This window comes from Heterocephalus glaber, unplaced genomic scaffold (assembly GCF_053883595.1).
Source record: "Heterocephalus glaber isolate CG9 unplaced genomic scaffold, H.glaber_assembly_v1.0 deba00001532, whole genome shotgun sequence".
In the NCBI taxonomy this organism is placed as follows: domain Eukaryota; kingdom Metazoa; phylum Chordata; class Mammalia; order Rodentia; family Bathyergidae; genus Heterocephalus; species Heterocephalus glaber.
Genome location: NW_028258330.1, coordinates 5604329 through 5626013, shown reverse-complemented (window position 1 = coordinate 5626013; position 21685 = coordinate 5604329). Strand labels below are relative to the sequence as shown.

The 21685-nt window shown below is 51.0% G+C and overlaps 2 protein-coding genes across 7 annotated transcripts in view; one reads left to right on the top strand and one right to left on the bottom strand.

Moving 5' to 3' along the window:
* Dstn (destrin, actin depolymerizing factor) overlaps positions 1-12542 on the top strand; it is a 30898-nt gene extending 18356 nt beyond the window's left edge. For all 3 annotated transcript variants that reach the window (XM_087188644.1, XM_004840855.4, XM_087188645.1), the window contains exons 2-4: positions 6921-7228; positions 9640-9716; positions 11439-12542. In XM_087188644.1, coding sequence (XP_087044770.1) covers positions 6921-7228; positions 9640-9716; positions 11439-11548 — 495 coding nt within the window. In that variant the 3' untranslated portion in view covers positions 11549-12542. The remainder of the gene's footprint in view (positions 1-6920; positions 7229-9639; positions 9717-11438) is intronic.
* A 2953-nt stretch (positions 12543-15495) lies between these two features.
* Rrbp1 (ribosome binding protein 1) overlaps positions 15496-21685 on the bottom strand; it is a 53773-nt gene continuing 47583 nt past the window's right edge. The window contains exons 13-24 of one of the 4 annotated variants that reach the window (XM_087188640.1): positions 21181-21273; positions 21020-21094; positions 20793-20882; positions 20218-20310; positions 19881-19952; positions 19301-19432; positions 18844-18927; positions 17578-17673; positions 17014-17097; positions 16765-16863; positions 16262-16405; positions 15496-16002 (exon numbers count right to left, since the gene is read on the bottom strand). In XM_087188640.1, the coding sequence (XP_087044766.1) occupies positions 15964-16002; positions 16262-16405; positions 16765-16863; positions 17014-17097; positions 17578-17673; positions 18844-18927; positions 19301-19432; positions 19881-19952; positions 20218-20310; positions 20793-20882; positions 21020-21094; positions 21181-21273 (1101 nt within the window). In that variant the 3' untranslated portion in view covers positions 15496-15963. The remainder of the gene's footprint in view (positions 16003-16261; positions 16406-16764; positions 16864-17013; positions 17098-17577; positions 17674-18843; positions 18928-19300; positions 19433-19880; positions 19953-20217; positions 20311-20792; positions 20883-21019; positions 21095-21180; positions 21274-21685) is intronic. The other 3 variants (XM_087188641.1, XM_087188642.1, XM_087188643.1) reach the window with 3 other exon arrangements.

Below are 21685 nucleotides of genomic sequence, written 5' to 3'. Positions count from 1 at the left end.
TCATTTGGAACATTTAGCCTTAGGAGACCTTTTTATCCAGAGCAAGTGCATACCACAGGGTTGAATCAGATGTGCTCAGATCTTCGAACTTGAGCAAGTTGTAGCTTGCTTCTCTAGCCTGAGTTTTATTGGCTATAAAATGTCAGTTATGGTGCTGTTAACTCAAGAAGCTGGTGAAATAGCACACAGAATGGCAGTGGTGCTGGTCAGTAAGCAAAGACTGATTATTATTAACCAGGAAACTTGCTGTGCATCGTCAGCTCTTCCTAGTTACCAGTACAACCAAGTTTTTCTAAAGCCATTGGTAATGGAAACTTACAGATCAAGAAACCCAGCAACTATTTGACCCATACAAATTTCTATTTTGTATGGTCCAGAACTGTGAACCAGAAACCAACCTGACATGTGATGTGTAATTCTTCCTTCCGATGACTACTATGTAGGTAAATGACAAAGATGTGGACAAAGAGAATGAGGAGGAGTGGCCTCAAGGCTGTAAGGTTCAGTTACAGAGCGCCTACCGTTCACCTGGGCACAGCAGTCTGACCAAACTGTTCAGCCCCCATCTTCAAATAGGATCACTTTGGAGCCCACGCCTAAAGCACTGCTTGCTCTGGTCCTGTTTGTTGTTGCCCTTGCTGTTCAGAGGTGGCCACTGTTAGAGCTCAAATCCCAGATATTTTGTTGTTCCAGTCATTCTTTTTCTGTTGGCCCTTGTACAGTGAATGATGTAAATAAAGAGAATTGTGAACCCCAATTTTAACTGCCTGATTTCTTTGAGAAGTTAGTAAGATGAAAAAGGAACCAATGATTGTTTTCTGCCAGTTGTTTGTAAATTTGAAGTTATACTACCTATCTGTAATACAGTATCCTACTTTCAAATAATTTCAGACTGTTAGCATAGGAAAATAATTTCCATTATTTATTTATTTACTTGGTTGTTTATGCAACAGGGTCTTTCTGTGTAGTCCAGGCTGGTCTTCAGTTTACTATATATCATAGGCTGGTCTTGAAATCAAGGTGACCCTCCTGCCCTGGCCTCCTGAGTGCTGAGATTATGCCATCATGACTGGTGGGAAAATTGTTTTTAAAAGTAATTTTCCTAGGTAGTTAAGATAGCTTTTATTCCTATTTCTCTAATTAGGATTAGGTAAAATGGTTTTAATTGTGGAGCCAAGACCTGGTGTCCTCCTTGAGGTTAGCACTATAAAAGTAGACCGCTGTGCCTGACATTTTGCTTTAGGATAGACCGCCTTAAGTAGTCTTTGTGTTAACTTTTTAGACTGATGTGGTTGCTTACAAAAATTAAATCTGTATTTCAGAGATCACCTTCCTATAGTAGAATAGTGAGAACGACTTTTTAGTCTCGTGTTCTCAAGTGTTTGCACTCAGCACACTTCTCTCTCTGAGTAGCAGTGTTATTTAAAGAAGCGTACATGGAGTGAGTGCTGCACACTGGTTCAGTCTCTGGAGCAGAATTTATAAACTGTGTAGTGGAGATCCAGAAGATGAGAAGCACTGGACTCCACTGAGACTTGAAAGGCAGTAGTCGGTGAGGATACCATAGGCTTCAAGGGCAGCAGCTGTTTGGGCCTGTGGTGGAGCTCTGAGTGCGGTGTTATTCTCCAGTGCTCACTGGTACAGAACACAGGGAAATTCCCTCTCTTTCTAAGGTAATCAGTCAGAGCTCCGGGATAGTCTATTTTTGTTTTTCATTTTTCTTTCCTGCTGTGCAGGTGGTCTCAGTACTACATTTAGTGTTAGTGTACTTTATTGGTCTTCACTGTTAAAACTGTATTGAGTGTCAGTAATTTTCACCTGTGGGCAAAGAAATAGATATAGCAGTAGGCTAAAATTGTTATATTTCATGAAATTTTAGCATTGGTGGTCCTTTCCTGGATCTGACTGTGAATGGAGACTCTCGGCTCCACCCTAGATGTTGTGAGTCAGCATCTGTGACAGCTGCAGATGTTTCCTGCACATGGTAACCAGGATGAGCTGGTCTCCTGCACGCCTAGATTCCAGTTGAAGGAGCCTGTGTAATTCAGGGAGAGGCCCAGGCATCAGCCAGGTAGCAGAGGGCCTTAGATGGGCCAGGCTCCTGTGATTGCAGTGCTTGGATTTCACAGTGTCTCCTTTTGATCTTCAAGAGGTTAACAAACTAAGTGCAATTCCTTAAGGATTATTTTATCTCCCTTCTAGCCCATGACTGATCTTTCCCTGCCACAATCTCAGTGGGAGCTCCTATAGGACAGCAAAGTATCTGTTTGAGGGGAAGGGAGAGGAGAGGAAAAGAGAAGTGAACTGGGACATGGGCAGCAGGGGCAGGGGCAGGGGCAGGGGCAGAGAGGAGCCTGATGGTCCCTGCAGGCTCAGTCTCCTGGCCTGGCTTCAGTGTGGCTGCATCAAAGAACCCTCACTTCTTCCATGTCACTGTCGTTTCCAGACTGTACGGTGCTTTTTTAGGAATACTTGTCAACTAACGTATGCTTCTCCTCAGGGCTCTTGACTGTTTTCACAGGTTGAGTGTAGAATCCTGTATTACTGGTCATGAAGAACCATGCTACTCCACTGCCCAGGGCAAGGGTTAGCGCCTGGCATCAGCCTCCTGCTTACCACCCTGACCCCTCCTTCCTGTCCTGGGTGAAGTGATTGTAGGGACACCTGATTGTTCCAGTGCTGGCTGGGCACCTCCTCCTCAGTGCACTGCCCAGGGAGCCTCTGTCTCCTCTCCCTCACTGCTGAATTAGCTCTAGCTGCTGCTCTGCTCTACTCCTGTGCCTGACTTCCTGTACTTTCCAAAGGCACAGCTCTGGTCGTTCTACTTTTTAAATTAGTCCTCATCTGCACACTCCAAGCCTGCCACTAGGGAAGGCCTTTTTCTCCTGACCATGACTCCTGGTCGAGCTGGCTCTTCATCTCCTTCCAGTCTTTTTGTTCTGCTGTGCTCTAAGGCAGCTTCTGCGCTGTCCCCCCAAATGTCCCTACACTTGAGGCTCTGCCTGCTCTGCCTTCACCCCAGAAATGTTCTGAGTATTAAAGGGTTTTCAGTGTTTGGCTATAAAACGTGTGGCACAGGCAAGTCTCTGCATTTACAGCAGAATTCAAGAATTGGATTTACCCTTCCCTATTCTCATCCCCATTAGCCATGCTGCATGTTGTCTTTGCCTGTTCAGTGCCTGGGTCACTGGCTGTGGCCCTGGACTTGGACCCTGTTCCCTCATCTGCTCAGGGGCTCAGCCCAGTTGCCAGGTCCAGAGGTCTCCTATTGGTCATTCATTCTTCCAGTTCTGCAGGGCTTGGTTACTTCCCTTCCTCATTCTTCCCCTTGGCTTCTATGATACTGTTATTTCCCTTCTTTTCCTTAGTCTTCTCAGTTGGTTTTTGGCTGCTTGCAGTTGTGTTCTGTAATGTCGACAGCTTTGTTGTGAAGCTCCTTGTTGTGGCTCCATGCCCACTGCTCCTCTCTTCTGGAGGTTGTCCCACTACAGAGGAGACTGGACTGACTTCTGTCTCCAAGTTTGATATCAGCAGCATTCGGAATCACTTTTGGGCATCTCACTCAGCTGGCTCCTCTCTCGATCAGGTGTATTGGTTTTACTTTGATATGCCTTTGGATTTTTTTTTTGTTTTCAGTCTCATTTCTGTAGTTCAGCGCTTCCAGTTTCTCCTCTCCAGTCTTTGGTGTTGATTTCCTCAAGTGCAAGTCTTCGGGGTCCTTCTCATCAGAAACCACAGAGGCTGGATTAGATCCCAGAGCCCTTGGAGGCTGAGCAGTGTGCCTGTGTGACGACTAGATTTAAATGTGTGGGGTTAGGGCTGGGGATTTAGCTCAGTGGTTCCACCGCCTACCTTGCAAGCGCAAGGACCTGAGTTCAATCCCTGGTACCAAAAAAAAAGAAAAGAAATGTGTGCGGTTAGTGTGGTGCAACTGCAGGATTCATATTTACTTTGTTTTCTGTTACTAGCACATTACTAGTTTAATTTCTAAATCAGAATTTATAGTGTTTGAGGTACTTACATAGTGACAGATATATTCAAATATTGATTGATTAAACACAAGACTTCAGATGTTGCCTTCAGAAAATTGGTTGTTGAGTCAAGTGTGACTTAGAAATACTGTAAACATTATAGACTAAGGAGCTAGAGGAATTAGGGTCTGATTTCTTCTGTTATGGAGCATTTCACTCATTTTTATTGGAAAATTAGCCATTCTTAATTTGCTTAACATAGATTTTTTTTTTTGAGACAGGGTCCTTACGTAGTTCAGGCTGGCCTTGAACTCACTATGTAGCCAACCTTCCAGTGATCTTCCTGCCTCAGGCTCTGGAGTGCTGGGATTATAAGCATGTGCCACCAGGCCTGGCAACATAGATAAATTGTAAAGATTAGAAAACTACTACTCCTAAAGCAGTGAAAGACTTAAGGAAAACACTGTAATAGCAATGTAATAAGATTGGGTATTTTTTGCCATTTCCTAGTCTTAATTTTCTGAATCTACTACTTCATTATAGTCATTTATAAACAGAAAATGTGGATTCAATTAGATAGAAATAGATATGATTATATCTGGATTAAATTAGATTGAAATATATTTAGAGATCTTTTAGTGAATGAGATGATTAAATGGCCTGATTACCCTAACATTAAGTAAATGGTAGGATCTTAACATATTCTCTCCAGCCCCTCCACCCCAGATTCTAATTTTGGGGGGGGGGTTGGCTTTGTATCTGTACTGCTGGGCATCTAACCAGGGCTTTGTGCATGTTGGGCAGTCACTCTGCCAACTGAGCTGCACCCTGCCCCCCATTTAAAAGTAACAGCTTTATTGGGCTGTAATTCACATACTAAAAAGCAGAATTCCATGGTTTTTCAGTATATTCAAGAGTTATATATTTATCATCCCACCACATGCCAGAACATTTCAGTCACTCAAAAAAAAAAAATGCCCATTAGCAGTTCCTCCTTATTTCTTCCCTGTCAGCCCACAGAAAACCCTGCTCTGTTTTCTGTCTGTGGATTTGCCTTTTGGGGACATTGCATAGAAATAGACTGAGGCAGCGTGTAGCCTTTCTGTCTGGCTTCTCCCATTTAGTGTCAGTGGGGTCATTATGTTGCAGCCTGAATCAGGTCTTCATTTTTTAATGGCCCAGCAGTAATCCATTGTATGGATAAGGGCCAGGGGATTTAGCTCAGTGGTGCCGCTGCCTGACTCACAAGCACAAGGTCGGGAGTTTGATCCCAGGTACCAAGAAAAACAAAAACCCCAAAAACCATTGTATGGAAACACTACACATTTGAAGTCTCTTCATTAGAGAGAGAGCACAAGGGCTGTTTCCATTTGGATCTGTTATTAATAATGTTGCTGTGAACATTCGTGTACAGTTGTGTGAACACATTTCCATCCTCTAGTTACAGACCTGGGAGTGGAATTCTTAGATAGTTTAAAGTTTAGCTTTTTAAGGAATTGCCCAGCTGCCTCTTTACAGCTCTGTGCTGCAAGGGTCACAGAGTCTCCACAGCCTTGCCAACATCTGCTATTGTCCTCTTAAGCCAGCCTAGTAGTGAAGTGGGTTTTCCCTGTGGCTTTGATTTGTATTTCCCTAATGACTGTTGGTGTTGAGTATTTTTTCCATATCTTCTTTGGAGAAATATCTGTGCAGAACTGTTGATTATTTTTTATTTAGGGATACAAATATCTATTTTTCTATTATTATTATCTTTTTTTCTATTATTGAGTTGTAATGGTTCTGTATATATTTTGACTACAGGTTCCTTATATTGATTTCTAAATACATTCTGAGTTGTCTTCATTATACATGCATCTTTATTTCTTAAATTATTTGACATTAATCTTGTGTGTCAATATTTTTACATTGTTTAGTATTTAAATTTTTTGTAATTCTGGCTTTAGAAAAGCTAACAAGTGAATGAAAGCATTTAATGAAGTATAAAAATTCTGATAAACTAAAGGTAATGTAAATAGCATACTCTATAAAGAAGGTGGAAAGATTAAAAACTGGTTTTAAGATCTTTTGCCATCAAGATCTTGCTTAACTATTCATCCCAGAATAGCAAGTGTAACTTGGTAAAAGGTTATTTTTCCGGTTAGTATAGTCCCATATTAAGGTACCCTTTTTGTTATCAGCAGTAAATATTTTCATATTTATTCTAATGTTAATTTAAAACTTAGAGGTAGTATAAGTGAGTCGGGGGAGGGGGTGGTGCTGGGTATTGAACCACACACAGCCTTGGGCACACCAGGCAAATCCTCTGACAAGCTATACCTCAGCCCTAAGTGCCCCCCCCCCCGCATTACTGGGGATCAAACTTAGGACCTTGTGCCACTGAGCTAAGTCCCCAGCCCACCTAAGTGGAATTTTAATAGCAAGTACTGATACATTGCTAAATATTTATTGTCATTTAAAAATATAAGAAGAATGAAGATCTTTACAAATAGTTCTCTTATTAGAAAAAGAGATGCTATAGGAATGGGATTGTATTTTAACTTAGCATCTCCAACCATCTACTGTGTGTTGTGAAAGGAATTTTCAGCATCACTGACCCTGGTACACAAATAGGGAAGACAGTGGACTCCAGCCTGGCCTCTGAGAACGCTGTCTAAGAACATGAGCAGCGTTTTAAGAGTGCTTCTTTCAAGTTTCAGGCTGCAGAGCTGGTGGGTGAGGCTCCCGTCACACCACAAGGTGGTGATGGAGGCTTAGACAGTGTAAGTTTCACATGAAGTTCCATGTCTGAAATCATTAGTGATTGCACTTGAGTCTTTTTCAGCTTTCTTACTGGATGAGAAATACACCTTAAAAGATTTATATGCCAGCCTGTCATTAGAAATCAAATAGCATGTGTATTTGACATGAAACAAATTGTAAGCCTCTTTCTCATTGTTTTCCTCACTGTAGGCCTCGGGAGTGCAAGTTGCTGATGAAGTATGTCGCATTTTTTATGACATGAAAGTTCGGAAATGCTCCACACCTGAGGAAATTAAAAAAAGAAAGAAGGCTGTCATTTTTTGTCTCAGTGCAGACAAAAAGTGCATCATTGTTGAAGAAGGCAAAGAGATCCTAGTTGGAGATGTGGGTGTGACCATCACTGATCCCTTCAAGCATTTTGTGGGGATGCTTCCTGAAAAGGATTGTCGCTATGCCTTGTATGATGCAAGCTTCGAGACCAAGGAGTCCAGGAAAGAAGAGCTGATGTTCTTTTTGTGGTAAGCATGTGAGGAACAGCTAGCATCTTACTTTGTTCATTGCTGAGACAGAATAATCCCACACGCAGAGTTAAAGGAGGAGAGGCTTATTTAGCTCTTTGTAGAGGTTTTGCTACAGGGGAAATAATGTAACTCCCAACCTGATAGATTTCGGATACACCGAGTTTGTGTTCCCCAAAATCAAAAAATGAATTCTAAGGAAAAATGGAAATTAAGGGTAGGAACAGTTTGTTGAGAGAGATAGGTCCTGATGAGAGACAGGAGGGGACCCAAAAATGGGTTGCTGCAGACCCTACTTCACAGAGGAAGTTTTATAGAGCAAAATCACGAGGTGGGTACAAAATCATGAGGTGGATACAACATGGGTCAAAACTGTGATCAACCAGTAAGACTACAAGTATAGCTGCAGAGGTAATATTGATCCAGTAGGGAAGCAGGTCAGTCTTAGTTACTTTTCTTGTTGCTGAGACAAAATACCTGACACCCAAAGTTAAAGGAGGGAAAGTTTATTTAGCTCACAGTTTGTAGAGGTTTTAGTCTGTAATCAGCTGGCTCCAAGGCCGGGTGGATGGCAGACAGGCATCGCAGAGGAGAAACAATTCATGGGGCAGAAGGTAGTAAAGCAGCAAGAGAGGACCACAGTTCTTTCTATCCCTTACATTTTATCCAGGCTACTTAGGGCAAGTAGCACTCACACCCTTAATCCCGGTGTCCTTGATCCCAGCATACCATCAGAATCAGTCCCAGCATCACACACTCTAGATCCAGCCACCTCTGAAAAAGCCCCGCCTATGACTGACTACATGAGACTTTGGGTGGGACATTTAGATACAACCTGTAACAGTCACATACCAAGTATACATAGAAAGAACAAAAATCTTTTTAGGAAGGGATAGATCAGGAGGTTCTGGTCACCCACCTGGGTGGCTGATGTCTATCTAAACTTTATTGGACCGAGTGATACCAATTATCTTATCTGCTGGGGAGGCATATAGGCTTGCTCATTCCATCTTTTTCTTTCTTTCTTTTTTTTGGTACCGGGGATCGAACTCTGGTCCTTGCGCTTGTCCAGCAGGCGGCGAAACCACTGAGCTAAATCCCCGGCCCCTCATTCTGTCTTTTTCTTGAGGCCTGGCCTTCAACAGATGCGCCTCCAGCCACAATTGTAATGTGTTCTCATCCTCCGGACTGACTCCCTTGAGAGCCTAGCCCTGTCTGACTGCCTGTAATATTTCTACCTAACTTAGCTGTCTATAATAATTTCAGTCTGTAGTCAGCTGGCTCCAGGGCAGGGTGGCATGGCAGAGGGCAACACAAAGGAGAAACAAACAGTTCATAGCAAAGCAGAGCAGGCAGGAGGCAACAAAGCAGCCTCTTTCTGTTCCTTATATTCCATTCAGGCTACCTCCCCTTGGGTGGCTAGCACTCACACCCAGGGCAGAGCACCCTTAATCTCAGCATCACATACCCTAGATCCATCCACCTCTGAAAAGCCCCATCTATGACTGCTTGAGGCTTTGGGGGGGACATCTTGACACAAGCCACGACACCGGCTCTCTGTAAATGTCAGTACTGTCAGCACCTGGAGAACCGGTTCCAGGACTAGAGTGATTTTTTTAGTCAAGCTATTTGTAGTTCTCATTACTTAATTCTTGTTTACAAGGCTTCATGAGGCCTTCACTGGGCCAAAATACAATTTGAACCATACTTTGTCTACTTCAAAGAACATGGCTTTTAGTAATTGATGTAGTATTTTGGTGGGGGAAGGGCAAGAGGCAGGCTGTGTGCATCTTATGGTTTACAGCACTCGATGCACCGGAGAAGTCAAGAGGCTTTAGGGCTCTGCCTCCCACCTGGAGGAGTAAACATGAGAGACAGACCAGCCGTTTTTGGCAGTGGTTGGCACAGCAAGGACTGTACATTAGAGTCCTGGAAATACGATAGCTAAATTGAATCAGCAAATGCTCAGAAGTCTTTCATTGGACTTTTTTCCTTTTTTGGCAGTGCAGGGGATTGAACCCAGGACCTTCACAGTGAGCTACATCCCTAGCTCCTTTTTATTTTAAGACAGGGTCTTGGTAAGTTGCTAGGTAAGACTTGAAGTTGAGATTCATTCCTGCCTCAGCTTCCCGCACTGCCAGGCCTTTAGGCATGTGCCACACACCTGGCCACATTGATCTGATGTTTAATCAGTGGCTCTCTCCTCTCCCTTGCCGGCACTCCTTTTTCCCTTGCTCAGCTTGAGCAAGTCTTGCAGCACCCATAGCCCTTGCTGTCTGAGGAGGGGGGACAGACATGCTGTCCAGACGCTGAGGCCCCTCTCCAGCACGGAGCAGATTTTCTCTTCTCACAAGATATTCAAGTTGTCCTTTCTTAGCTGGTTTGCTCATTCTTGGCATCCTTCTGTCCAGGGCCCCAGAACTGGCCCCTCTGAAGAGTAAGATGATCTACGCCAGCTCTAAGGATGCGATCAAAAAGAAGTTCCAAGGTATGTGCGGGACTTGGACCTTAGGGATGTGGGGACCCCTGAAGCACCTCCATTTTCCTGGGAGAGCAGCTTTGAGTAGAAAGAGAAAAGCCATGCTTGTTCTGAGGGAGATCCCAAGGCTGAGCCACTACTCAGAAGTCCTCCACCTCAGCCACAGAGATTGTGCAGCAGGGCGGCCTTAAAGCCCAGTCCCCTGGGCTGCCTGTCCCTCACCTGCTCTGACTGGTTCAGACCAGCGTCCCCTGTAGCAGGGAAAGCCTGGGGCCTCTGTGGCCAGGCTAGTGTCACTGTGCCGATGCCTTTGAATGTAGTAATAGAACCAGGTTGCAAGAAGTAGGCATTCATGAACAGGAAGGATGCGCTGCCTTCCATCTTCACCATGGATGGTGCAGTTTTAGGTCATTGATTCATCTGTGCTGAAAGGTCACGTGGCCCAAGCTGGCCAGTCACACCGCCTTGCTGCCAGAGACTGTGGTCCCAACAGGATGGTGGGGCTGGGCCTGGGCCCAGCCAGAAGGAAGCCTTGGTATGGTCAGCCAAGCATGAGGCATTAGTTTAGAGGCCTGCTCTGCAGACCCAGCTTGTCTTAACTGCTGTGACCTTTGCCCTTGAGTGGGAGGCATGGACTGAGTGTGTGCTGCCAGCTGCCTTTGCAGCCAGGGTCATGGGGAACAGGGCCAGTTGAGTCTCTGTGCCTCATTCTCACTTCTCCCAGCATGGTTCCGTGCCTGCTCAGCTGTGTGGGGGGTGATAAGAGGGCATACCCAGAATCAAGGTCACTTGTGTGTCCCCAACGTTTCAAATCACCCCTGAGTGTCAGCACTTTGACAGTGGTACCAACTCACACCAGATTCCTCATTGTCTTCACCTTGCAGTGCCCTCACTCAAGGGGATGGCTGAGTAGACTGGTGATGTTGAGTGACAGTCACCTTGTCACCCGTTCTCTGATGAAACCATCCCGGCTTCCCCATTAGTCCTGGGGTTGGGAGCCGGCCCACTGTATTCTCTGTGAGCTGGAGAAATGGTCCTCATGCGAGAGCCACCAGTGCCACACTGCAGTTCTGTGACGGCTCTTATATGTGTGGCGTTCCTGCACTGGAGAGCTGGCTGTGTCTGTGGCACAGCGATGCTCCTGGTGATTATTTACTTTATGGTGCAGTTGACAAAACCAGCTGGCCCATAACAAACCAGGGAAAAGTTATTACTAGAACCTGCCTTTTGATTTTTTTTTTTTAAATTGAAGTATAACATGTCTTTACAAAAGCATACCTCATAAATTATGAGTGCTCCCTGAATGTTTTGAGCCCGAGCATCATAGTGGCACCCCCTGGGGCCCTGCTCTTGCCACTGCTCCCCAGGAGCTTCTAACCAGCCAAGGGCGTGCGTGTGTAAAGAATAGTTGCTTCTCCGGCTGGGGATTTAGCTCATTGGTGCCACTGCCTGCCTTGCAAGCACAAGGGCCTGAGTTTGATCCCCTGTACCAAAACCAAAACAAAAAAAGAATAGATGCTTCTCTTTCTGACTTGCTGCAGCCAGCATTGTGTTTGTGAGCAGCATCTAGTTTGATGCATGGAGTTACCAATTAATATTTCTCATTTCTGTGTAGTATTGCAACGGTTGTAAATAACACTGTTTATAGACATGAGCTTTAAAAACATAGTACTGTAAAGAAATAGATAAGCTGCTGCCATAATTTTAAATAGAATTGTTTTTCCTTTCCAGGCATCAAACACGAATGTCAAGCAAATGGGCCGGAAGACCTCAACCGAGCTTGTATTGCCGAAAAGCTGGGTGGGTCCTTGATTGTAGCCTTCGAAGGGTGCCCCGTGTAGTGTCGTTCCAGTGCCACAGCCGAAAGCTTCTGTGTTTAATGTTACCCTCTTGCTCCATAAGTAAAGCAGATGCATTTATGCCAGGGTCTCACTGAGGGAGCTGTCTTGTCATCTTTGAGAGTAAATATTCTATAAACCTGTGCAAACGCGGCCCTAAATAAACCTAGCATCCAAAGTGTAATTGGTGTGAAATGAAATTCTTACTGGCCAAATGCCTGTTTTGATGAGTTGACTTACAAAGATTTTTGTTAAAGCTCAGGATTTTTAATAAAGCTCAGGATTTTTAATAACAGTTCACAAAACAGTATAGATATAGAGGCCATATGAAGAGAATCATTCTGTCTTTCATTAACCTCAGCAGTTACTTTCTTTTGTTTCGAAAATTGATTACAATCTGGTTATAATTTTGGCCCAGAATTATTCTTCCTTGACCCACACAGAATGGGTTGTCCTCCCTAACGTGTACCCACACTAACCCACTAGCAGCAGTGAGTCTCAGGCAGCCTTTAGTTCTCCCAGAAGTCGCATCTACTGTGACTCACCCTGATCTTGCAAAGCCTGCCTCGAGTGGCACAGCTGTCCCCGCACCTGGGGCTGCAGGCTCTCACCTTGTATCTTGGGAATTGTGGTGTGGCTTCAGAAGATGGGGACTAATTCTAATGCAAATTAGCGCTCAGGAACTGTACTCTGCTTTCTAATGAAAATGCTCATCGGCAGTATCTAGGTAGGCTAGGACATCTCACACCTGCGTCTCCTTCAGAGCTGCAGCACCCCGTATGATATGATGGCAAGAACACTTGAGTGTTTCTTCCAGGGCCTAGGAGAACTTTGTTTCCTAGAGCAGTGTGTCACTTGTGTGGAGTGGGGAGCTGGTACCTAGTGACACGCAGATGTGATTGTCCTTAACACCACAGGCATGACATTTGAACAAGAGAAATGCAGAGTCTTAGAAGTAGCAGTTACTGGCTTTATGTAATAAAGGAAGCATTTTTAACTTCTCTGGTGTCATCATTCACATGTGAGTTGGGGATGGAGGGTTTTACCTTCCACAAGGGGATTCTGGGGTTTCGCATGGGTGACTCAGCTTCTACCTTCTCTGATTGAAAGAGGAAGCTGGTATAAAAGTTGGGAACCTTTTTCTTAGTAGTGTTTAATGCAAGGCTAGGCTTTGGGAGGCAAAAAAGGTCATGCTTTCATCAAAATATCTTTCAAGACTTGCTAAGCGCAAGGACCCAAGTTCAATCCCCGGTACAAAAAAAAAAAAAGACTGGCTGGAAAAGTGCTGGCTGCCTGCCAGTCTCCCATCTGGAACTGAACACTGCTCTGTGATGTGTGTAAACAGGCCCCAGGGAAGCATCTGGCCAGGCTGCCCTGCTCCCCTGCCGCCGCCTCAGGCCGTGTCCCTCAGGAGGCGCTGTGGGCTGAGTGCAGGCGCTTGGCTGGGGGGCTTCTGTGCAGCATTCAGGGAGGTAACACAAAGTCAGCATCTCCCACACCCCTTTTCCTGCAAAAGTAGTGGGTGCCGGAGGTTACTTTCAGTTCTCTGCGTGGATACTGGCAGGGGCTGGGGGCCCAGACACTGTTGCCAACCTCCTGGTGACCTGAGCAGCATGAAGTTGTGGACCAAAAAGGTCCAGGTCCACCCCACTTCCAGGGCACTTCAACACCCTTACAGGCTGGCGCATTATGGAAACGAGCCTGTGGACAGGTTGTGGCTCTGTGCACGCCTGGAGGTGGGCGTGGACCAGGTACTGAGCTCAGGTCTCCTGCCTTGTGGGTTGGGGGCGGCCTAGGTGGGAGCCAGGCTCAGCCTGACCGGCAGAGTGGCCTTGAAGGACTGTTAAAGGAACTTGGCCAGTCAGGTCACTTAGTTTACAAGTGGCGGAACTGGACAAAGACAGGGTTCTGAGCAGTTCTCGCCACCTCTAGATGGTTCAGGTTTGAGTCTAACATCTGGAATTTGGAGGTCAGCGCTCAGTACCATGTGCGCCACTTCAGGGATAGAAGAACTGCTAGCCTGAGCAACAACAAGGAGCTGGGGGAGTCATCAGGCTACAGCCCTGTCCAACCCAATATTGCCCACAGCCTTACTGGCGTCCCTGTCCTCTCCCAGGCTGTGAGGGCCACTCGCAAGCCAGTGTCCTGTCCTGTGCCTTTCAGTGAGTACCACATGGACATGAACAGAGGATGCTCACCCTGGAGCCTCCCAGCACCCTCCGGCTCAGGAAACCACTGTGTGACTGTCAGCAGTGAGCTGGGCCTCATCCCAAGTGATCACAATAGCCAGGGCTCTAGGGCCGCTCCCTCCGGGTTTTGCAGGGAGAGCTCAGAGTGGCCTGGCTGGCTAGCCCAACCCCATGGTGTCTGTACCACAATGAGGAACAAGATGAGGGGGGCTATGGGGCAACTCTTGGCCTCTCGAAAGTGGCCTGTGCAAGATGTCGGCCTCCATGTCTTCCTGAGCAGCCACAGCCAGTGCCAGGCCAGGCCTGGCTAGGGTGAGGCCCACAGTCTGACTGGCAAACCTGGGCTCCCTCTGCTGGCCCAGATGCCTCACTGGGCTCCAGGACTGCTGGGCAGCAGAGACCATGGCCAGTGGAGCTCTGCTGTGGGAGGAAGCCCGGAGTGGCCTTGTCCTGGGGACCCGGCATCACCCTCTCCAGGCCACTGCTTCTACCAAATCCAGCAACTTGGTGACCCCCAACTCCTGTGCCTCCAGCGGGCTTTCCCAGCACTGGTTGTGCTTTCTGCTGCAGTGCAGACCCCAGGCTTGGGTAATGATTGAGTCCTGGTGTCCCCTCCCCACTGTCCACCACCCTGGACCAGACCTTGGGTGCAGCCACTGTGTGCACAGGAGTCCTGCCCCCGGCATCCCACCTTCCCCAGAACTGTCCTCTGGCTTCGGGTCTCTGGGATCAAGCTCCTCCCCCAACTGACTGCCCAGGCTGACAGACTGAGCCCTGTGGCCTCCAGGTGAGTCACTAATTTCCACAGAGGGCCCGGGCCAGCACTGTGGCCTCATCCTTCTACAAGACCACAACATCAATGTCTCATGACCCATGGTCTCCCTTGAGTGAGTTCTACAGGTGACTATTGCCCTCACCTGGTCCCATCCCCTCCCTGCCCCCCGCCCATGCCTCATCTTCCTGTGAGCTCACCTTACCTGGGAGCTGCTCCAGGTACCTGGCACCTATGCCACACAGGTAGCTCAGTGACTATATAGGGGCCCCAGATGCAGAGGCTGTAGTGGCAGGGGAGCACACGTATAGCTTCCAAGGGCCTGTGATAGCCCCCCCCCCCCCAGGAGTCACTCGACATCCCACAGCCTAACCTCCCCACACTGCCCAGCTGCCCCTTAGGCTGCTATCTTCCAGGAGCTGCCACCTAGGTGCCAGCTACCCCCCAGCCTAGTATGGCCTATCAAACTGCCCAACACCTAGAGTCTGGATAGGGATGTGGACCAACATTTGCTCAAGCAGCTCCTGGGCACCGCCTGCTGGACACGAGGCACTGTGTCCTGCAGCTGTTCCAATCTCTTCTGGGCTGTCACTTGGAGAAGCAGCACCACCTCAGGGCCAATGTCTCCGTGGACCACACTGTCTCAAGCCACCAAGAACTCTCGGTCCCACGTCGCAAAGTCTGAGCTGGCTTTTGCCAGTGAGGTGGAATAGGAGACCCGGCCCTGGGTCTCACTAATCCTGGGCATAGGATAGTGACCCTTGTTCTCCCAGAGTTCCCTGCCTTCCACCACCTGGGCCACCCCAGCTCTGCTCGCAGGACCTGAGTCAGGGCTCAGTGTCACAGGTCCTGCTTCCACTGCCTGGTGGATACCGGAGCCTGCTAAGTAACAGATGCTTGGGCATCAGGATGCCTCAGGCCCTCTACCTGCTGAGAAACCCAGACCTGCGCTATGCTAGGCAGCCCCAGCAGGAGACATGAGACTCAGCGCCGGGCAACACGTTGGTTTAATGGCATCAACATCCAGGAGGTCACACACAGTTCCATGTGGTGACTCAGGGGGGAGGGCTGTGGCCTTGAGGGGCTGGGCTCTGGCTTCCAAGGGTCCCCGAACTCCCCACCCCCATCTGGCCTTGTCCCACCCCCACCCCACTGAGGAGAAACTCGACAATTGCACTGGCTGGCGTCGACCCACATCCCGGCCTCCCCGTGCACCCAGGCCCATGTGTCAGGTCACAGGCACTCTGGCATCTGTGGAGGCTGCTGGGCCACTCTGGGAATAGTGTTTTCCAAATGTGACAGGTTCTTGTGCAGCGGCGTCTGGAAGATGATCGTCTCCAATGGCTTCTCTTGGAGCCTCTAGAAGTTGGGCCTGGGAACTCTGTGTCGTTGGTTTATTTGTGAGGAATGTGTAAGGCATTTTGGTAAGAGGAACAGTAACTTCTCTCCACGGAGGCTCAGACGGAGGTGCCCTCTTTCGGACCACTGCCATCCTCCTGCAGAGGATGGGGCGTGTGAGTGGCCACCTGGCACAGGGCAGGTACAGTAGTGCCCACGCTGGGACCCACGGTCCCCCTTGCAGGGACCCCCAGCCATCTGCACTTGAAAGAAAGTGAGGCCAGCTGTCCAGAGACCTGGGGCCAGGAACAGAGGGGCCACATAGGCTGCAGTGCTGTAGGGAGCCAGGCTGATGCCCCCGATAACCGTCCGTCCCCACTGCTCACTCGCCCAGGCCCAATGAGGATGGACACTCACCACTTTTTCCAGCTGTTCTTGCAGCTGCTTCACCTTGTCCTTCTCCTCTGCCAGCTGCTCCTGGGTGGTCTTCAGAAGCTCCTGCAGTTTGCTGGCGGCACGACCCAGGTCACTTGTTAACTTCTTCTCTTTCTCTAGTCTCTCCTGCATGTCAGAGGGTTGCGACAATTCAGACCCCATGTGACCCTGTGGTCCCCACCTATGCCCCCAGGTGCTAACTCCTTGCTCAGACAGCTGCTGGCAAGGTGCCATGTGCCAGTAACATGTCCTGTCATCTGTCCACGTGACTGCTAACCAAGTTGGCAGGAGTGCCCTGCTCTGCACTGCCCATGTGTAGCTGCCCAGTGCTTACAGTAACTTGGTGATCAGCTACTGCTGGGGGTCGATGGTCCCTCCCACAGGGGTGCCAGGGAAACAGGAGCCTGGCTGGTCTGCTCTCCTTTTCCCAGAGGCTTGTGGGGCCAAGTGGTCACAGCCTTGCAGTGAAGCCCAGCCTGCTCTACCTTCAGCTGTGCAACCTCCTCAGTGCCCAGAGATGCCGGGGGGCCAGTGGCACGCAGCATCTCCAGCTCTTCCTGTAGTTGGCACACCGTGCTCCGTGCCTGCAGGGTGGCAGGTTGTCAGACCCCGCAAGCCTGATCTGGGCTGGGAGCCCCAAGACCACCCAGACCACCTGGCTGTGCAGGGGACCCACCCCTGGGACACAGAACCCAAAACCAAGGAGTTCCCAGGGCTGCTGGGCAGGGCCTGACCTCCTGAAACTCAGCTGTGAGCTTCTGCCGCTGCACCTGCTCCTCCTCCAGGGCGAGCTCCATCCGCTCCAGCTGTGCTTGCAGCTGTGTGGGGACACCGCACATATGACATGGGCACCTGGCAAGGGACCCTGCAGGGCCTGGGACAGACTGGAGCTGCGGGCCACCTCCTAGCTGCTTCTTGCCCTGCTTTCCTCACCCACACAGGGAGCAGGTAGCTCACAGGGAGGTGCTGAAGCAACCTCTGTGACCTCAGGGCCTTTGCTGCACCCATGAGGCACAGTGGTCCAGGGAGCTGCCAGGCAGGGCCAGGCCCAAGTGTAGACCCTGGTGACAGCCCCTGGGCTCCTGGCAAGGGTTTGCTCAAAGCTCCAGAGAGCAGGTGCATTGCTAGCACTGTCCCAGGGATGGCCACACAGACACAAGTGCTCTCCTGTGCTGCTCCCAGCCTGGATGCCTGTCCTGGCTCAGCACTGTGTCCTCCTCACCCATGGCTAGGGGCTGTGCTCCACCTGAGTCCGCCTGGGGGTCAGTGACAGGTCTGAGGCCCAGGCGCACCCTAACCTTCACAGGGTCCTGCTTGGCTGAGGGGACTCCTGGGGATCCAGCCACATCACCATCTGCTACATGGCTCTTCATCTCACTCAACTGCCGCCTGACCTGAAACAGGGAGGAGCAGGTTTGTGCGAATCCAGAGCGGGGCCCCAGTCCTCCCAGCTCTGAGAGTGCAGGTGCACCACGCATCGCCAGAGCCCTGGCCTGGTGAGACCCATGTGCTCCACTTCATGTAGACAGGACCCATCCCTAGAGCAAGGCGACCCTGATGGCAGCGTACGAAGATTAGAGGACAGCCCATCCTTTTCTGAATATGCAGCCCGCTGCTGGGACCCTTCTTGGCATCCAGGGTTGATTAGGAGGTGACTGTCCTGCCTCACAGGCCCTGAGGGCCCCACACCACTGGGCCCCCAAACTAAGGGCAGTGGTGTCACCCAGGAGCTGGGGCAAGCTTAGGAAACCCAGTGGGGCCAGGCATGAGCTCCAGGGGGCACAGTGGCCTCAGATTCCACTTGAGGCCTACTCCTGGGGGGACGACAGCCTTCTTTCCCCACAGTCCCCACCAATGGCAAAGCCACACTGCACCACTGAGGGTGGTGAGAAGCCCTGGGAGCAGCTGCACCCCCCCCACACACAAACCTGTCACCAGACTCAGGACACCCTGGGTGACACCTGCCCTTGGTGCAGGGGCCTGGCAGACTGGACTATTGCTTCCCAGAATCCAGAGCTGCAGGTTTTAATCCAAACCTCTCACTTCTAAGATTCTCAGCCTAGCCCTGGCAGGCACTGAGTGTGGCGGGGACTGAGCTGGCCAAGCCTCTGGCATCTAGGACTCCAGGCAGGCCCAGGCAAGTGGGCAGTGAGCTCCTCATGTGTGAGCAGCTCAGCCTCGCACCAGTGCACTGGGTCCGCTGGTGGGATCTGAGCTGTCACCCAGCATCGAGGCAGGCAAGGACTCGGCAAGAGCCACAGGGCAGGGCCAGGAGAAACCTCAGCGCCTGGTCTCCTGCACTGCTGACGCTCACAGAGAGCCCCAGTGCTCTTGCTGCCTAGAGCAGGGACCAGGCTGCTAGGGACAGGGACGGGATGTGGGGACTGTGCTCCCAGCAGCCACAGGCCCAGCCAGCTCAGAGTTCTGGGACGAACACTCCCCCCTCTGCTGAGTTGCTGGATCTTCTGAGTGGATGTTAGAACTTGACTGGCCAACATGCTCCACACACACATGTGAACAGTACAGCACCAGCCATACCCCTGCCCACCACCCAGCCCACCTACCAGGGCGAGCTCTTGGCTCTGCTTCTGGGCTTCACTCTTCGTTGCGTCTAGCTGAGATTGAGAATCTAACAGCAGCTGCCTCAGCTGAGTACAAAGGAGAGAGGAGGAGAAAGCAGGCCCAGGGTGAGCACTGACAAAGCCTCACACAGGCACATGCCCCCAACACCAGACAGGTGGCTTCCTACTGCCTCAGAGCCTGTTCTGGGGACAGGGAAGGACCAGGCTGCTGCACACCCACCTCAGGCCTCCCCAGACACTTGCGCACCACGTCTTATAAAAAAGCCCAAAGCTAGAAACTAAACGAGGAGAGGTGTGGACAGGACTGGATTTTACGGCACTAGCAAGCTGGGCAGCATCCCCTGCCGAGGGACACAAGTAGGAGTGTGGCAGTGTCTGCGGGGCCACGGCCTGAAATCCACAAGTAGGGCTCAGGACAGCTGCTCCCGCAGACTCAGACCTGCTGGGCAAGGGCCACTGGGGCGGATGGCCTCACCCCTGCCACCTCCTTGGCGTAGCTCTGGCACTCGGCGCTGGCGGCAGCCATGTGCTTCTCCAGCTCTGCCTCCAAGTGCAAGGTGTGCTTCCGCACCTGCAGGACATGAGACAGGGCCTCAGGCCAGCTGGCAGGAGAGGACTGACCCCAGGGGGCCAGCAGGAAACCTTTCCCAGCACTGCAGAATCCTGGGGCCCACTGAGTCTTCCGGCCTCAGCCCGGCAGAGGGCAGCCCCTAGGGGAATATGCCAAGGGAGGAGCAAGAGTCCCTGTCGCTGTGACATGAGGAAAAACAACAGGAGCCTGAGCACATCCCTGTTCCCAAGGCCAAGGCTGGGGAGTCTGCATAGGCCTGCTCTGTCCCGGGCCACGGCACTGGCGAGTGGCACACAGTCCAGCAAAACAGCACAGATCCTGCAGCTGGGGGGCACCCCTTCTTACAGCAGGGTCCTGAGGGGAAAATAACTCAGGTGGCTTCATAACAACATCACTTTCAGAGACTCATGGGACAAGAACAGCAGCTCTCAACACAGGCCCTGCATACCTGATCTGAGCTTTCAAGTTCTCCTTTGAGCTTCTCTATAGTGTCTTCGAGATGCTTCACTGTGACCTGGGACTACAGAGCAAGGAAAAGACCCTGTCACACACAGAACCTGGAGACGGCTCCTGGGACCAGCCCAGTGCATGGCAAGGCAGTGCCACCCCTCCCAGGTGGGCAGGCACATTGGTGGCCTCCAGCAGCCCCTTCCTGGGGTGGCTGTGGGGGACAGGAGGCCAGGGGACAGGATTCAGCTGCCACTCTGATTTTGGAGAGTCCCTGAAAACCACAGCTGTGACACACATCTCATGGGTGACGGAGACGTGGTGCCTGGGCCTCCTACCTTCTGCAGTTCCTCCTCCTTGGTGCCCACCTTGGCCTTCCACACCTGCTCCTCCTCCTCTACACTCTTCTGCAGGTCCTTGAGCATGCCCTCCTGCAAGGACAGTGACACTGAAGTGAGGCCTCTCGCCCAGCCGGCCCTGCTATCACACTCCTGTCCTTGCCCGCCAGCACCAGCCAGCGCTGGGACTCCACTGTGCCAGGCGGGTGTGGGTCACTGTAGGGTATTCTGGGAGATGAGGCCCACAACCTGGACAAGGCCAGCAGGATTCTGGGACTGTGGGCTTTGCCACCAGCACTGACTCTGTCGATGACCAAGACAGGGCCAGATAGGCCCAGCACTATCTGCCCGGTGAGTCTTCCTTACTATCAAGTCTCCTCTAGGAAGAGACCAGCCCCAACCAACCCTGGCCTTCTCTCCTCCTCTCCACTTAGACACCACAGAGACCTCGGAGCCCTATCTGGCATGGTCCCTTTCCTTCCAGTGGGCCCCAGGAGAAGCCATCTGCCTGGGTCACTGAGCCAGGAGCTCTTCTAAGGCATCCCAGAGAACCTCGCACTGCCCCGGCCGCCCACCGTCTCAGCCAGGATGGCGCGGTACTGGTCACACTCGGCCTGCAGAGTGCTCTGGGCCTCCTCGGCCTCCCGCAGCTTGGAGGTCACGTCCTGTGGGCCGAGGAGTGGACAGCAGCTGGTTAGCCCTACACAGCTCTTTCCCCACTGCCTGGAACCACCAGAGCTCTACCTGGGCCAGCAGAGCTCGCTAGGGTGCTCTGCCCAGGCCCTGCCTGTAGCCAGCTCACCTGAGGGGGCTCCGACGGTATCTTCAGCAGCTCGGGGCCCCTCACTCTGAGCTCCTGCAGCCACTCGGCATAGCTCTACAAGGAAACACAAGGTGGACCAGGGACACACACTGGGGGTGCCCTGGGGGGGAGCGGGGTCCCCCGGGGTACCGCCCACCTACCTGGTGTGCCAAGGCAGAGAGTTCCGGGAGCAGGGCCAGCAGGGCCTCCCTGGTCTGCGCCTCAGTCAGGTGGAGCTGCTTCTCTGAGTCCTCCTATGGAGTGGGAAGGGACAGCACTTAGCCTCCCACCCGGAGGCGGTGTCTTAAGCTCTTCAAGGCTGCGACAGGGACCAAACTGAAGGCCAGGTTTGTGGGCAGGGGGTGGCTGTGCCTGCTCACCAGCTCTTGAGAGCATGCATGTGGGGCCAGGCAGGACGAGGGTGAGGGACAGTCAAAACCTGGGCCTTTGGCATGTGCTACTGACAATGTGGGGCACTGCAGTCAGGACCTGGACAGGATAGGAATGAGGGGCCCAGAGGGGCTCACACCACAAGAAGAAGGGGTGACCAGCAGCCCTTTATAGCAGAGAAGACACCGCCTCTGAGAAGACAGGGCCTGTTGCCCCCACTGCACAGGGCTGGGGGGCCTCCATCCTCCTCAGGAAGAGCCTGTAGGCCCCACTCAG